The sequence below is a fragment of the Phascolarctos cinereus genome, unplaced genomic scaffold (assembly GCF_003287225.1).
Source record: "Phascolarctos cinereus isolate Bilbo 61053 unplaced genomic scaffold, phaCin_HiC Scaffold_2;HRSCAF=192, whole genome shotgun sequence".
Classification (NCBI taxonomy): domain Eukaryota; kingdom Metazoa; phylum Chordata; class Mammalia; order Diprotodontia; family Phascolarctidae; genus Phascolarctos; species Phascolarctos cinereus.
In genome coordinates this window covers 222,939,236-222,954,029 of record NW_027555625.1, presented here as the reverse complement: position 1 = coordinate 222,954,029, position 14,794 = coordinate 222,939,236, and the positions used below count along the sequence as shown (strand labels likewise).

At 39.4% G+C, this 14,794-nt stretch overlaps 1 protein-coding gene across 12 annotated transcripts in view; it reads right to left on the bottom strand.

The window, feature by feature from the left end:
* DTNB (dystrobrevin beta) overlaps positions 1 to 14,794 on the bottom strand; it is a 307,191-nt gene that overhangs the window by 13,936 nt on the left and 278,461 nt on the right. For 4 of the 12 annotated variants that reach the window (XM_020983941.2, XM_020983931.2, XM_020983927.2 and 1 more), the window contains 3 exons: positions 5,996 to 6,155; positions 4,909 to 4,998; positions 111 to 164 (listed from right to left, as the gene is read on the bottom strand). In XM_020983941.2, the coding sequence (XP_020839600.1) occupies positions 111 to 164; positions 4,909 to 4,998; positions 5,996 to 6,155 (304 nt within the window). Of the gene's footprint in view, positions 1 to 110; positions 165 to 4,908; positions 5,072 to 5,995; positions 6,156 to 14,794 lie in introns of those variants that run through there. The other 8 variants (XM_020983935.2, XM_020983934.2, XM_020983939.2 and 5 more) reach the window with 6 other exon arrangements.

Genomic DNA, 14,794 nt, shown 5'->3' with positions numbered 1-14,794 from the left:
AAGTGGCAGTAGGGAAAGAAGCACAGAGGAGGAGAAGGGAGATATGTGCTTCATGGAATGTATGGTTTTGACTTTCTTCTAGGCCAAGGGACCTGCCAAGCTGCCTTTACCTCTGTCTTTCTTATTCTGTGTCTTCTCCTCCTCTTCCTCTCCACCTTCCTCTGCTGAAAAAAATAGAAGTCCAAGGAGGCCAATGACCCTTCAGCATAGTGAGCAGAATAAGAGGAGCAGGGGAGTGACACATTGGGTTGATGAGCCTATGTAAGTGTTTGTAAGTAAAGGTTGCGAGGCTTGCTTGGTGGAGGTGTGTGAGCATGGGGTGTGTGTGTGTGTGTACGCACACGTGTGCATGCATGCGGCACACATATGTATATATGCATGCATGTGGGTGTAGTGTTGGTATAAATTTACCACCAACCTTCTTCATCAGAAATGAATAGAAATCACATGGCTATGATGTACAGAACTGTAGTGCTGCTCTGCTACTTGCTCACCTTGAAGATCTTTGTTCTTCCTAAAAGGAATATTCTATCCTCTTCTCTTGGAGCAATATGAAATTCAATTTCATCTGAATGAAGCCTGGAGCTTACTAAGGGCCAGTATATGGCCCCCTCTGACTAGTGATTTATAAGAATACACTGACTAAAAAAACCAAACTGAACCATTTTCACTTATCCTGATGAAAAATTGTCATCAAACAGCTAAATAATGTTTATAGGCTCATAGATCTAGAGTTGGAAAGGACTCCACAGGTCATCAAGTTCAACCTTCTCATTTTATAGAGGAGGAAACTGAGGTCCAGAAGCATCAAGTGGCTTGTCCAATGCTTTAGAGATAATAAACGAAAAACACAGAATCAGAATGAAGGTCCTGCAATTCCAAATCCAGTGCTTTGACTATTGTACCACATTGCATCCTCCACTGTAGGGCCAGCTTATGAAGGCCTTGAAATCCAGACAACAGATGTTAAGATACCATGGTAGGAAACAGGGAGTCATTGCAGGTTCTTAAGTAGAGGAATGACATGATGAAAGAGATGTTAGAGGCAGATCAAAGTATGTCAGAATAGGAAAGGACCTTAGAGAGATAATTTCATTTTACAAAAGAATAAAGTATATCACAAAGAAGTGAAATGCCCACAATCACACAGAATTACAGTAATATGTGAGGTTGGTTAGAAGGATAAACTGGAAGTGGAGGTAGTCAATAAGGCTATTACAGTAACTCAAGATGATGAAAGTAGTGAAAGAAGAAATGGAGAGAAGGGATAGATCTGCGCAGGCATGACCTCAGATACAATTCTGAAGTAAACAAGTATAATAAACCTTATGTGAGAAGCTCTGATGAGACATTAAGAACCTGAGTACACTTTGGGGGACTGCTTATCTCCCTTGCTGACAGCCATATGTTGAAGGTACTCAAACTGCCTTTACAATGGATGGACCATTCCAATGAGTCATATGCTCCCAGACCCGTCTAGGCTGCAGGGTCCAAGAAGGGAGGGCTTGTAGCCAAGTTGACTTCTCTTAACCTCCTCTTCACATCTTTGCCTTTACCAGCACCTGGGGGGATCAACTAAGCCACTGGCTACAATAAGCGGTCCCCTAAGTACCAACAAAAGCTAAGAATGTTCTCTTTCTCTATTGGTGCTAAGGCTTCAGAGTTGCTCTTTGGGAAGTATAAAGAACAGGACCCTGCCACACCTATTAACCAAACAATCCATAGCTTTCCTTGCAGATTAAGGCATATTTGGAAACATATTTTTGAGGAAAACAAGATCTTAGGTCATGCTTTGGTTTGCTTGTGCAAGGTTAAAGGTTGGTTATAATGGATACTACTTTCTATATGAAGTATTTACTGGTCTATCAACTACTTAGTGCCCTCTCTCCCAAACTACCTTGTATTGAATTTCTTTGTTTTTCTTAATATTTATTCTATAGGTGTGTATATGTTTGTATACATATCTTCCTTTAGAGTGCAAGATCCTTAAGAATAGGGATTGGTTAATTGTTGTATTTAATCCCCAGAGCCTAGTACAATGCATGGCACATAATAGGTACTTAATAAATGCTTGCTGATTGATTGATCAAATGAGACAGTGTATAGGAGGTATTTCTTGAATCTCAAAGGGCTTTATAAATGTCAGATATTATGGACAAGTCCAAACTTTCAGAGCCTCCTTTCTCATCTGTAAATGAAGATAAGGGAAGGGAATCTCTATTTCATGGAGCTATTTTGAGTAAGTAATCTTAGTAATGTATAAAGTGATGCCTAAATGTGAGATATGCTCATAATTTTTATTAATGAAATTAGTAATAATAATAATTCCTGTACTATAGTAAAAACTCAACTGCACAAATGCAGAATGGGGAAGAACTGGATTAATGTCAGTTCATATGGAAAATATCTAAGGGTCTAATATCTAAGGGTTGTCTACAATCTCAAATTCTGACAGAAAGACTGTAGGAAGTATTGCTATGGATTGCAAGTCTTTGGCAAGAAATCAAAGCATACGGTGACCCAAGGGGTATTCTCATGATTTCTACCATTGGAAGGTAAGGTCTTCAGAAGAGAAGGCAAGATAGGAATTGAACAGCTAGTTAAGAAAGTAGTATCTGAGGAGGGAGAACTTAAGGATTATGGCTTAAAATATAGGAATTATTGGACAGGAATGGAGCTCGCCTAACAAAGGACTAATGAGGCCATATTTGTTTGGTGTCTTAGAAATAAAATCAAAACTTCAAAGTGAAAATGAAAAAAAAACTGCCTAGGCATATCCAAGCTAGATACCACAGTCACTATAATGAAGGAAGAACAGTAACAGAGATGTCCAAATATTTGTAAGAGACAAAACCCAAGAAAGAGTACACAGTACAGCTCATGGCTTCAGATATTTATATGCAAATTCACAAAGTACAGATAAGCAGAATGGACTAGAGATCCTAAAAGAAAGAGGCCATTTTGACCCTATACAAACACTAAAACTTGGTGGGATGAAGTTCATGATAGGAATATGGTTCTGGAAGGCTATACCTGGTTCAAAAAGATAAAAGTAAGCAGAAGGCTAGGGATAGGGATGGAGTAGTATTGTATGGCAATTAGACATATATTCACTTGAGTAAATCAAGGAATGAGAGAATGGTTCCATAAAATGATAAAGGGTCTCAAAATCATGCCATATAAAGATAAGGACCTAAAGATGTAAAAAAGTAGACTTGCAGGGGGGTTAGGAGGATATAATTGTTTTCAAGTATGAGGACTGTTACATGGAAAAGGGAATAGACTAGTTCTGCTTGGCTTCAATTAGAGCAATTAAAAGAACAAAGTAGAATGGGCTGCCCAAGGAGGGAGAGGAGTTTTTTTTCATTGGAAGCATTCAAATGAAGGCTGGATGACCACTTGCCTAATATGTTTGTAGTAGGGGTTCTTGTTCAGGGATTATATGGCACCTAAGGTCCTTTCAACTCCCAAATTGTGTGATTCTATGAGAGAAGGCAGCTAGGTTGTAAAAATTATAGAAGAATTGGAAGTTAGTGGGACAACTACTTTATTTAGTAATTACTAAATATATAGCAGTTAGTTAACTGATCTATTCTTTGGCAGTGGAAAAAGAAAATCACCAAAATTCAGTTTCTGATAGACAATTCTGAATGTCAACTAATCATTCCTCTTTTGGTTTCTACCAAATCAAGTGGAAAAGAAAAGAAGAAGGGGCTAAAAGTCTCTGGTAGATTACTTCAAGAGCCAAGAGAAGAGAAAACAATCAAAGAAGAAAATAAGCATTATACTGTGAAGGAAGAGGCCAGGTGGGATTCTTTCTTTCCAAGTGAAGTCAGATTGGAGTCAGGGAGTCAGATACAGAAATGCAGAGGAACCAGCAGGATAGTAGAGCTGAAAGAGCACCAGATAAAATGTATTTGCCTGGAGCCTTGAATGCTGACTCTGCCACTTAATATCTGTTTTACCTTGGACAAATCATATCCCCTCTGTGGACTTTTCTTTCCTCATTTGTAACCGGAGATGGTTGGACTACATGATGTTTAAATTCCCTTCCAACTCTTTACCTATGATCTTAGAAATGGCAACACCATCTCTTTAATCAGGGTAAGTAGAAGTTGCAGTAGCCTGGGGAAAAAATGATCAGGAGCTTTTGTTATTAACTTGGATTAATGATGTTAAGCTGTCCTCAAAGCAGGGTCCAACTCCAAGTAAAATTCATAGTGAATTAGTTCTATTCAAGCCTAGAGGAAAAGCAAGGTTAAATTAAGCAGCAGTTAAAAAGGGTTATGGATCGGTAAGTAAGGTACCTAAACAGCAAATTGCTTACTTCAAAAATTATTATTCTAACTTCTGTACCCTATTTATAGGTTTTGACAATACCAGGTAATGCCTATACTTAGCTGTTTTGATATCATTTGTTATTGGAAAAAGTTTGAGTGAAAAGGTATAGTATTCTATATTTTTTAGCTAACACAGGAAACCAAATTGTTCAGACCATGAGGCCCTAGACAAAGCAGCACTGTCCACCTGTGGCCAGCTTACCCTGACAGCAGGTCAAAGACCTGGGAGGAAATAAACAACCTTTTGGTTAGCCTAGACTTGCAAACTCAAACTTATAATGGTAAAGGCAAATATGAGTGTCTTTCCACATTTGTTTTGTATATTCATTGTATGTTCATTTTTGTCTTTATGAATTATCATCATAATGTTAAATTTGTGCAAAATGTACAAGTACCTCTATAAAGACATGTGGGTGCTGGACACGAGGAAACAAATGAAGTCTGCCCTCACTTAATGGGAAATCCTTAACCGAGGAGCTCACTCATGTAGGATTTGTAATGAAGTAAGAAACATGTGTATGTGTAAGAGGATGATGTGGCAACATGGGGCTGGAGCTCTGGGCTTCACCTGAATGGAGTTCCTTCACCAGAGATGACATGGTGTTGGTGATGGAATCAGCAGCCACAAGCAGATCATTTCGGAGGTTTCTCCTCGTACCTGAGGGGAGTCAGAGCAGATGGCGATGCCAGAGTGGGCATGGAGAGGAGATATCCAGGTTGATGAGCCACTTCTGCAAGGTCCCAAGACATAGATAGCCATAGAGGTGCTGAGAGGTGCTGGCAACATCAATGCCATCTGCTTCCAGCCACAGAAGGTGGGTGCTTTGAAGCCTGATACTGCATCTCAGGATGCAGCATACCAGTTTGCTGGATGCAGTTTACCAGATACCCACACATGCTAGCCTCATTTCATATGCCCCTTTCAGACAAATAGCAGACTCCTGCCACCTCTGTTCTCTGGTGCTAACTATATCAGAGGAAGTTCAGGACTCAGCTTACGGCACAGTATTTTTTTGCATCTTTGGCTGGACTTTATTTGTACCAGTGCCCCTTCCAACTTCTCAAAGGGTCATCACCCAGTCAACCCAGCACTTGCTGTTGCTACTATTCTGCTACTAACATCCAGTTCTCCAGGAGAACTAGTCTGTGCCAAATTTATAATTGTGCCACCTTCAGCAGGTCTATGCAGGATGTGGAATACAGATGATGTATGTTAAGAATATTACCCACAGACCCAGGTATTTGGTCTGTTTTAAGCCTTCCCAAGGTAGGACATCCTTTTGACAGACATCTACCATATGCCTTCCATAGGAAGGAAGCAGAGCCCAAATGACAAGAAGCACGTCTCTCCTAAAGAGAAAGGAGATGTCAGGATCCAAGCCTCTGGATTGGCACTTGGTCCAAGTCTATGAGGCCTCTCCTATACGTGTGCACCAAGACTGTATTGTACTGCTTATATTTAGTACTTTCAATTTCAGGTTAAGTCCATTTGAAAGTAAAATACTCTGGACCAGTTCTTTGGGTCAATTTATTTACAGTTCATATGAAGGTTTCAATATTTAAAGTTCAGACTTTAAAAAGTACTGGAGAAGTCTCAAGATGCATGTAGTTCCCCAACTCCCTTCTTTCCATTGTGCTCCACTACTGAAACTTACCTTGTGCAAAAGCTTCCTGGATGTCTCCCCCAACTCCACTCAATGAGTCCTGTGGCCCGTGAGTAGGAGTAGAGCCAGCAGATGTTGAACGGACAGGCATGGGCATTGGGCGGCCACTTCCATGAGTTGGAGAAGTGTGTGGGGATCCGGTAGCCTGGGCCTAGGAGAAACAAAGACATGAAACAGATTATCCCCGAGACTCTGTTGTCTTGCTGCTTTGGAGAGGGAAAAGACCCTATCTTGAGTCACTGCTGTGAACTCAGTAAAGGACTGTGGCAGAGATTCACATTGTAGATGAGTCTGAGAACAAGTCAGACTACCCCTGAGGTTACTGGAGAAGGGCAGACAAAGGTAAAAGAAAAAGAGAAGGAAGAGAGGAAGCAGGGATTAAAACATGGACTGGAGGGAAAGGGTAGGAATAGCACAGAATGGAGATTTAGAGGTAGCAGTTTGAGGCTAGAGGTGGACTTCAGGTAGACAATGAAAGGAATATGTGGGTCAAAGGTGGAAGAAGGATGGTACAAGTCATCACAAAACAGGCTACGCTGCTGAGAATCTATGTGTGAGGGATTCAGCTTCACAGAAGCCAGAGCTCAGCATGTCTGTCATGGTGAACACAAATGCAACGAGTTTCTGATGAAACCAGGAAAGTAGGACATAAGTGAGAGCTGGAGTTGCTAAGTAGAAATCGACTCGTGATTTGGGAGGGCCCACAGGAAGTTTGTGAGAAGGTTTGGTGCAATGGGGATGACATATAGAAATAAGTTCAAAAACAAATAATCCCCACTCCCACTCTACCCCTGTGACCACTCCCTAGGGCCCAGGGTCTGAGTTCTGTTGCTGTTCATAGAAAGAAATGCAGAGCTTGGAATATCGGCCAGGACCTTCTAAGGAAATACAACTGGGAAAAACTAAGTCATGAGGAAAGGTTATGATTTGAGCATCTCAGAAAGACAAACACAGAAGGATCTTGTCTTGGATAGGTTACATCTATGACCCTAACCTGACATCACATTAATCATCATCAGAGCTTCAACCTGCAAATGGTTCTGGGCTAGTCCCCAAGCTAAACATATGATTTTTTTTTATAGCAAACAGAATCACAAAATTTTAAGAGTTGAGGGTAAAGGGCCCTTAGAGGTCATTTAATCAAATCTTTTTATTGTAGAAGTTCCTGCTATAAAATCTCTTGAAGTAGCTGGGAACTCCATTACTTTACCAGATAGGCAATCCCTTTATAGAATAAATGAATGAACAAATGAAAAAGCATTTATTATTTTGTGATAAGCTCTGAGGATATGCATAGAAAAAGCAAGACCGTCCCTGTTCTCAACACGCTCCCACTCTAAATTAGTGAGAAAATACAAAAAAGAAAATTCAAACATGGGGTATATAGAAAATTCCAGAAGCCCTAAATATTTAGCTTTGGGTATGTGGCAGTATCCAAGCGTTCTAGGTTACTTCATTAAGTCAGATGACAGTGCTGATGGTCTGGTCTAGAGGATATGGAGGCAGAGAAAAGGCCAATAGGAGCTAAGGGAAGTAGTGTCCCTGACTCTTGTTCAACTCTGGGCCCAATTTGTCCATCTACGCTGTTTACCCCAGATAGACAAATTCCATAGGGTGTTCTCGAAATGCATGTTGAAGTATGGGCCGTAGACATTTTTAATCCACTTGTAGAATATATGGTCAAACTCCTTTGAGGGATTAGGTGCAGCGGATAGAGTACTGGGCTTGGAATCAAGGAGACTCATCTTCATGAGTTCAAATACAGCCTCAGACACTTAACAGATATGTGACCCTGGGCAATTTTTACTTAACCCTGTTTGCTTCAGTTTCCTCATCTGTAAAATAAGCTGGAGAAGGAAATGACAAAACATTCTAGTATCTTTGCCAAGAAAACCCCAAATGGGGTCATGAAGAGCCAAACACAACTGAAACTGAACAACAATAGCAAAGATCTCTTCTAGAAAGTTCTGCAATGTTTAATGCAATCAGTGCAATGTCCTCCACAAATGAAGCAGTTGGTAGATCTCACATTTCCAAAATCCTTCTGTATTCTGTCATCACAGAATACATCTGTATTCTGACTCTCCTCCATCACTGTTGTGAATACTTTTGATGAGTATACATTTCTCTGTTTTTGCCTCACCTGGTATTTATTATCAGAGGAATGTTAAAAAGGGGGTATTTCTATTGCTGTATCTTCCAAGGAATCTGAAATGATTTTGATATGACAGATGGGAGAAACAGTATTGTAACAGAGCCTAGAAAGCAGCATTTTGTTTTACTGAATTAAATGCTCCCTCTCCACCTCCCGCCAGTCAACAACAGTAAGCACACTGGGAGCGGGCACAAACTACAGAATGTGAGTGCATGTGTGGTGAAACGACAGTAATGCACAACTCCCAGTTACTGGAAGTCCTCTTCTCCCTTCATGGAGTCCTCATGAAGTATCCTGAGGTGTAGTTCTCTACTGGGCTCCAAGGGTGGGTGCCTTTGTAGAGTCTATAATAAACACTTTTCTCCATCATAAGGGATCATGCTCATAAGAAGCTGCCTTTTCTCAATTAATTATTATTCCTGGCTGGCTGTGTTGTATTCTACTTGTCCAATTTTTCTATTCCCAGCTGGATGCACTATGTGCTACTGGCTCAGTCTCTCTGTTGACATGATTAATAGGGGTGGGGTGGGGAGGGAAGACTAAGAAATTCTCTCTCCTCCTCCCCCTCTAAGGGTTATTCTCTCTTGGGGCTTGGCTCTAACTCTTGAACAAGTATTCTTTAAACTGGAATTCTTCTACTGCTGGACAACAAAAACTCATTCGCTGCCTGACTGGCTGACTCCAAACTGGCTTGATGTTTTTTAGATGTAGTTAAGGTGTGATCTGATCTACTCAAACCAATTGCGAGATATTTCCTGTTTCCTGTGTGGGGTCCTGTTTTTATACAATGGCCAAAACCCCTCAAATTGATTAAGGACTAATTCACAAGTAAATTTATGCTTTTGATTGATTGATTCAATCAAGGAGTGTGTGTGTGTGTGTGTGTGCGCGCACGCGCACACACACACACACACACACACACACACACACACGCCTTTGTTAACTGGATTGGATGGAATAGAATCCCACCCTTACATCTTGCTGGAGTATGTCCTTCATACATTTAGATGATCCTCCAAAAGACTGCATAAAGATGGGGGAGTAAGCATATAAGTCAATAGTTACTGAAGTTATCTTGCAGTTTTTTTCTGATATTATTAAGGTCTAATTTTTTTCCATGCCTTTGCTATCTTTTACTCCTTTAGATATCCTGTATATTGTTCCCTTAACACCCTCATAATTGTGTTATCTTCAGAATTAATAAATGTAGATGACAATATTTATCAAATGAACGGAACATTCTCTGTGTTAGATGCTACAGACAGCAGAAATATATGAATAGTATTTATACATATGAAACAATATTTTCCCTCAAGGAGCTTACATTCCAGCTGTGTAGAAAAACATTTATTCAAATACATATAATACAAGTCAATATATGATAAATGCTGAAAAACATATAAATAAGGAACTCTAAGAGAAGAAGGAACACTTTTGGGCTCTCTCTTATAGCACTTACTGTTTATACAATTAACTTGGCAACTGCTCTTCATAATCTGGTACTCACTCACTTTCCAGTCTTCTTATACCTTTTACCCCATTTCTCTCCTCTACTCTGTGATTTAGTAACACTGTTTTGCTTGTTGTTCCTTGAATAAGACATTCCATCTCCTGACTCTGGGCATTTTTCCTGGCTGTCTCCCATACATAAAATGCATTCTGTCCTCTCCTCTGCCTCCTGTCTTCCCTGGCTTCCTGCAAGTCCTAGCTAAAACTCCACCTTCCACGGGAAGCCTTTCCCTAACCCCCTTAATTCTGGTGACTTCCCTCTCTGTGATTACCTCTAATTTATCCTGCACATAGCTTGTTTGTACATAGTTATTTCTACGTTGTTCCCCATCCCCCCATCCCTCATTAGACCACAAGCTCCTCTGAGGGCTGAGACTGTCTTTGGCCTTTCTTTGTATCCCCAGCACTTAGTGCAATACCTGGCACATAGTAGGTGCTTAACAAATGTTTACTAATTGGGAGCTCTCATATAGGGTTGTACATTATTGTACATAGTAGGGTATTAATAAATATCATTTTACTTTTCCAATGTTTATGCTGGCTCCCCAACTGTAGCCACTCTTTTTTTTTTAAACTTCTATATTTCCTTTCCCTCTCTCAGAGGAAGTACAGCACCATGCACACAGCAAACATTTAATGAGTATTTATTGATTTCATTTTGCATAGGAGTTATTCTCTCTGAAAACCCTTCTAGGGATCTCTAGAGGCCCAAGGGATGGTAGGGGAGAAAAAAGCAAAAAAAAAAAAATATATATACATACATACATACATACATACATACATATATATATATATACATATATGTAGGTCTCAATAACTGAAGTGTAAATATTTCATGAAAATAGTTGTAGACATGAGACTAGAGCGATGGGGGTCTACATCTGCACACAGCTGATTCTCTGAGTTTATAGCACATGGAACCAAATCACTCCACCTTTAGTTTGAGAAGGACCAGATCATACCCAGTAAGCTTGCTACAGAACACAAACTTTTAATAGGAAAATAAAGACTTAAAGGGGTCATTATCAATGGCTCAGGATATGAACCTAGCTGGTAGTGGAAGAGTCAAAGCTGAGAAATACTGGTAGAATTCTTCCTTTTTATCAAGGCAGACTTCACACATACCTGGCTCTATTCCTTTCAGAATCAAGTGACTTTGTAGGTGCTAATATTTTAAAATGGCTATTATATATGGAAATGTTTTACATGATCGCACATGTATAACCTATATCAGATTGCTTACCACTAAAGGGAGGGGGGAGAGGAGGGAGACATGGATAGAATCTGAAATTCAAAACAAAACAAAAACATTAAAAATTGTTTTTACATTTAAGTGGGGAAAAACAAAATATCATTTAAAAAAGGGCTATTATACGTCCTATACTCATCAAAGCTATCATAACATATATCATTCTCATGAGTGCTAGAGTAATAGGCACGAAGAGATACTCCAATAAATGAAAATATACCAAGACTTTGGAAACACTAGCTCATAACTTGAGACATGGAGGTCGGAGAGATGATCTCTGGAGTGCAGGTTACAACCAATCCAGTGAGAGACCATTCTATTAACAGACGAATTCTCATTCTCCAGCCTTCTCACCCTGGAAACCTCTGCCTTGTGGCCCTCTCCTGATTTCTGAGGTGTCCTGGGCCACCATTTCATGAAGTGTACACACATCTCTAATTCCTGGAATTAATTATAATGTCTATGCAGATGACTTGTAGATTTATATACATTCAGCTCTAGTGTCCCTCCTGAGAGGGAGGATAGAAGTGGATGCCCCATAATAAACTTAAATTCAATCTATTTTTTTAAAAATTAAAAATTTTTATTTATTAATTTTTAATAGAAAATAGAAAAAAGCTAAATTTTAATTCAACATCTTTTCTTTTTTTTAAAGACATGATTTTTATTGGACATTTGTGAGACTTGCTCTCACATTATTACAAATACCTTACAATAAAAAAAAATCAGCGTTAAAAAAAGGTACATTTTCCTGGATTTATCATTTCAACATTTTTTAATGAATAAAAATTTTTCTCTCTCCTACTTCCTCCCTCCATTAAAAACAAAAACAAATCCAAAATCTTTTTTTAAACAAATATTGCCGAACAAATTTGTTCACTGATCATGTCCTAAAAAGATGTCCCTTATTTGTCCTCTGGAATTGTAGTTGGTCACTTGGTGTTCCTAAGTCTTGCAAAGCTGCTTGTCTTAAACAACCAAATGACAAACCACTATTCCAGAGGGCTCATGAGAAAACATGTTACTCACAACTCCAGATACAGGAGTAATGGACTCTGATAGCAGATTGAGGTATCTATTTTTTTCTGACAAGGCTAATGTGGGGATTTGTTTTGCTTGACTAAATACATTAGTAATGGATTTTGTTTTTCTTGCTGTCTCAGTGGGATAGGAGAGAGAATTGGGAGGGAATGAATTTGGAGGTGAAAATGAAATAAAATTGAATTAAAAAATAAACAAAGGTATTTGTCTCAACAATATTGTAAAACTTCACATGTCCAAAACAGGACTCATTATTTGTACTGCATTCTCTTGCCCTCTTCTGAACTCCCCTATTACTACTAAGGGTACTACTGTCCTCACCCAGTCACCCAGGTTGGCCACTTTGGAATCCTCCTTGAGGCTTCACTTTTATTCACCCCTTCTATCCAAACGGTAGCCAAATCTTACTGTATCTACCTGCACAGCCTCTCTTGTATACATACCCTTCCCTCTACTCACACAGCTCCACCATAGTTCAGTCCATTACCTCTCACTTGGATTACTGCAACAGTCTGCCTCCTTTCTCTCTTCATCTACATAGCTGCCAAAGTCATTTTCCTCAAGTTTTCCTAAAGCATAAGTCTGACCATGTCATGCCACTCCCTTCCCCCCCAACTTAGTAAATTCCAGTCACTTACTATTACCACTAAGATCAAATACAAAATCTTCTATTTGTCATTGAAGGCTCTTAACCTTGATCCCTTCCTATATTGCCTGTCTTCTCATACTTTACTCTTCTCCATGCATTTGAAGGTCCAGTGACATTGGCCTACATCCTGCTCCTCATGTCCATTCTCCATCTCACATCTCTTTGCTTTTGCATTGGCGTCTTCATGCTTGAAGTATTTTCCCTTCTCACCTCTTTCTTTTGACATCTTTTGGTTTCTTTCAAAATTCAACTCAATGCCACCTTTTTCAGGAGGTCTTCCTGGTTCCTTCTGCCATGTGAACAAGAATTTCCTTTTAATGTTACCTTCTTTTTACTCTGTAATCTTGTATGTACCTATTTATTTACATGTTGTCTCCTCCATTAGAATGTAAACTCCTTCAAGGAAGGGGCTATTTTTGCCTTTCTTTGAACCCCTACCATGGGGCCTGGCATACAGTAAGCACTTAATAGTACTTATTGATTTAATCAATTGATATCAAAGGCAGAATTCTTTATCTCTCCCTCAAAATCCAGTCCCCTCTTCTTAGTGTCCACTTTTTCTGTCAAGTATAGCACCATCTTTCCAATTACCAGGTTCAAAACCTCATTGTCACCTTTCACTTCTCATTTTCACTCGCCCCAAATATTCAGTCAGTTTTCAGATCTTGTTATTCCTACCTCCACAATGTCTTTCAGGAAACCAGCCTCATCCTTCCCTGGACTACAGCCATAGCCTCCTTATTAACTTCCCTGCCTTGTCTCTCCCTATTTCAAATCATTCTTCTATTCGATAAACTCCAGTGGTTTCCTACTACTACTGCTGCTGCTGCTGCTGCAAATACTACTAAAAGCTAACATTTATATTGTGTTTTAAGGTTTGCACAATGCTTTATATACATTATCTTATTTGGTCTATTAGCATTCCCATTTTATAGATGAAGAAATTAAGGCTCAGAGAGTACGAAATGACCTGACCATGATTATATAGCTATTAAGTGTCAGAGATAGCATTCAAATACAGGTCTCCTCCGGCTCTGAATCCAGTGTTATTTTTATTGTGCCAAGCTGCTTTTCTTTAATCATCTTCAAGGTTTGATTAATTTATGACTCTGGCAATAGCCTCCTAACTGGTCTCCTTACTTCTGTCTCTTGCCTTTCTAATTCATGCCCTATACAACTGAGGTCAGATTAAGTTTCCTAATTCATAGGTGTGATCTGTTATGTAACTCTACTATTGAAAAATCTATTGAACAATGAACAATGGCCTGCCATTTATTACCAAAATCTAAACTCCTTAATCTGGCATTTATAGCTACTTTATCTCATTACTTCCCTTCACATAGCTCATACTCAAGTTAAACCATACTACTCACTTGTTCCCTGAGCATCTCAGACTTTCTTATATTTATGCCATTGCTCACCCCCTCCTGTCTTCTGCTTGGCGAATGTTCTCCCTTTTCTATTTGCTGAAATTATATCAGTCCTACAAGGCCTAGTTCAAATACCACCTTAACCATGAAACTCTCTGATGACCCTAGCTAGAAGTGCTCTCTCTTCCACTGAACTCTCATAAAGTTTCACATGTACATCTTGCCCATTTACCATCTTCCATTTTGTATTATAGTTACATACACACATAGCTTCCAGACTTTATAAGCCTCTTGAAGGCAGGGACCAGGTACCAAAATTATATTCTTATTTCCTTTAACACCTAACAAAAACAATTTTTGAGCTGTTGTTGGAGTCATTTCATCTTGGAAAGCTTTAATAAATAGAGAGAGTCACCAACTGAAGTACTTCTAGACAGAAGCCATGAGCCAGAGGATCATAGAACTCTCTATGTACTAGTTCTGACCCATACTTCCCACAAGTGAGATCATGACTTAAACCTTCCTCAGGACCTGAGTTCAAATCTGGCCTCAGACACATGATACTCATTGGCTATGTGACCCTAGGCAAGTCACTTAACCCTGATTGCCTCACCAAAAAAACAAACAAAAGCTCCCTCAGCAGAATTCTGGAGGGGAGATTCAGTTAGCCTATAGCAAAAAAAAGATCTGTTGAGACATTCCCAAAAAGACCCACTGACATAACCAGGTATTCTTAACCAATTAATCAGTTACTCAAATGTCCACCATGTGCAAGACACTGGGCTAGATTATATATTAAGTGGAGTTAGATAACTAT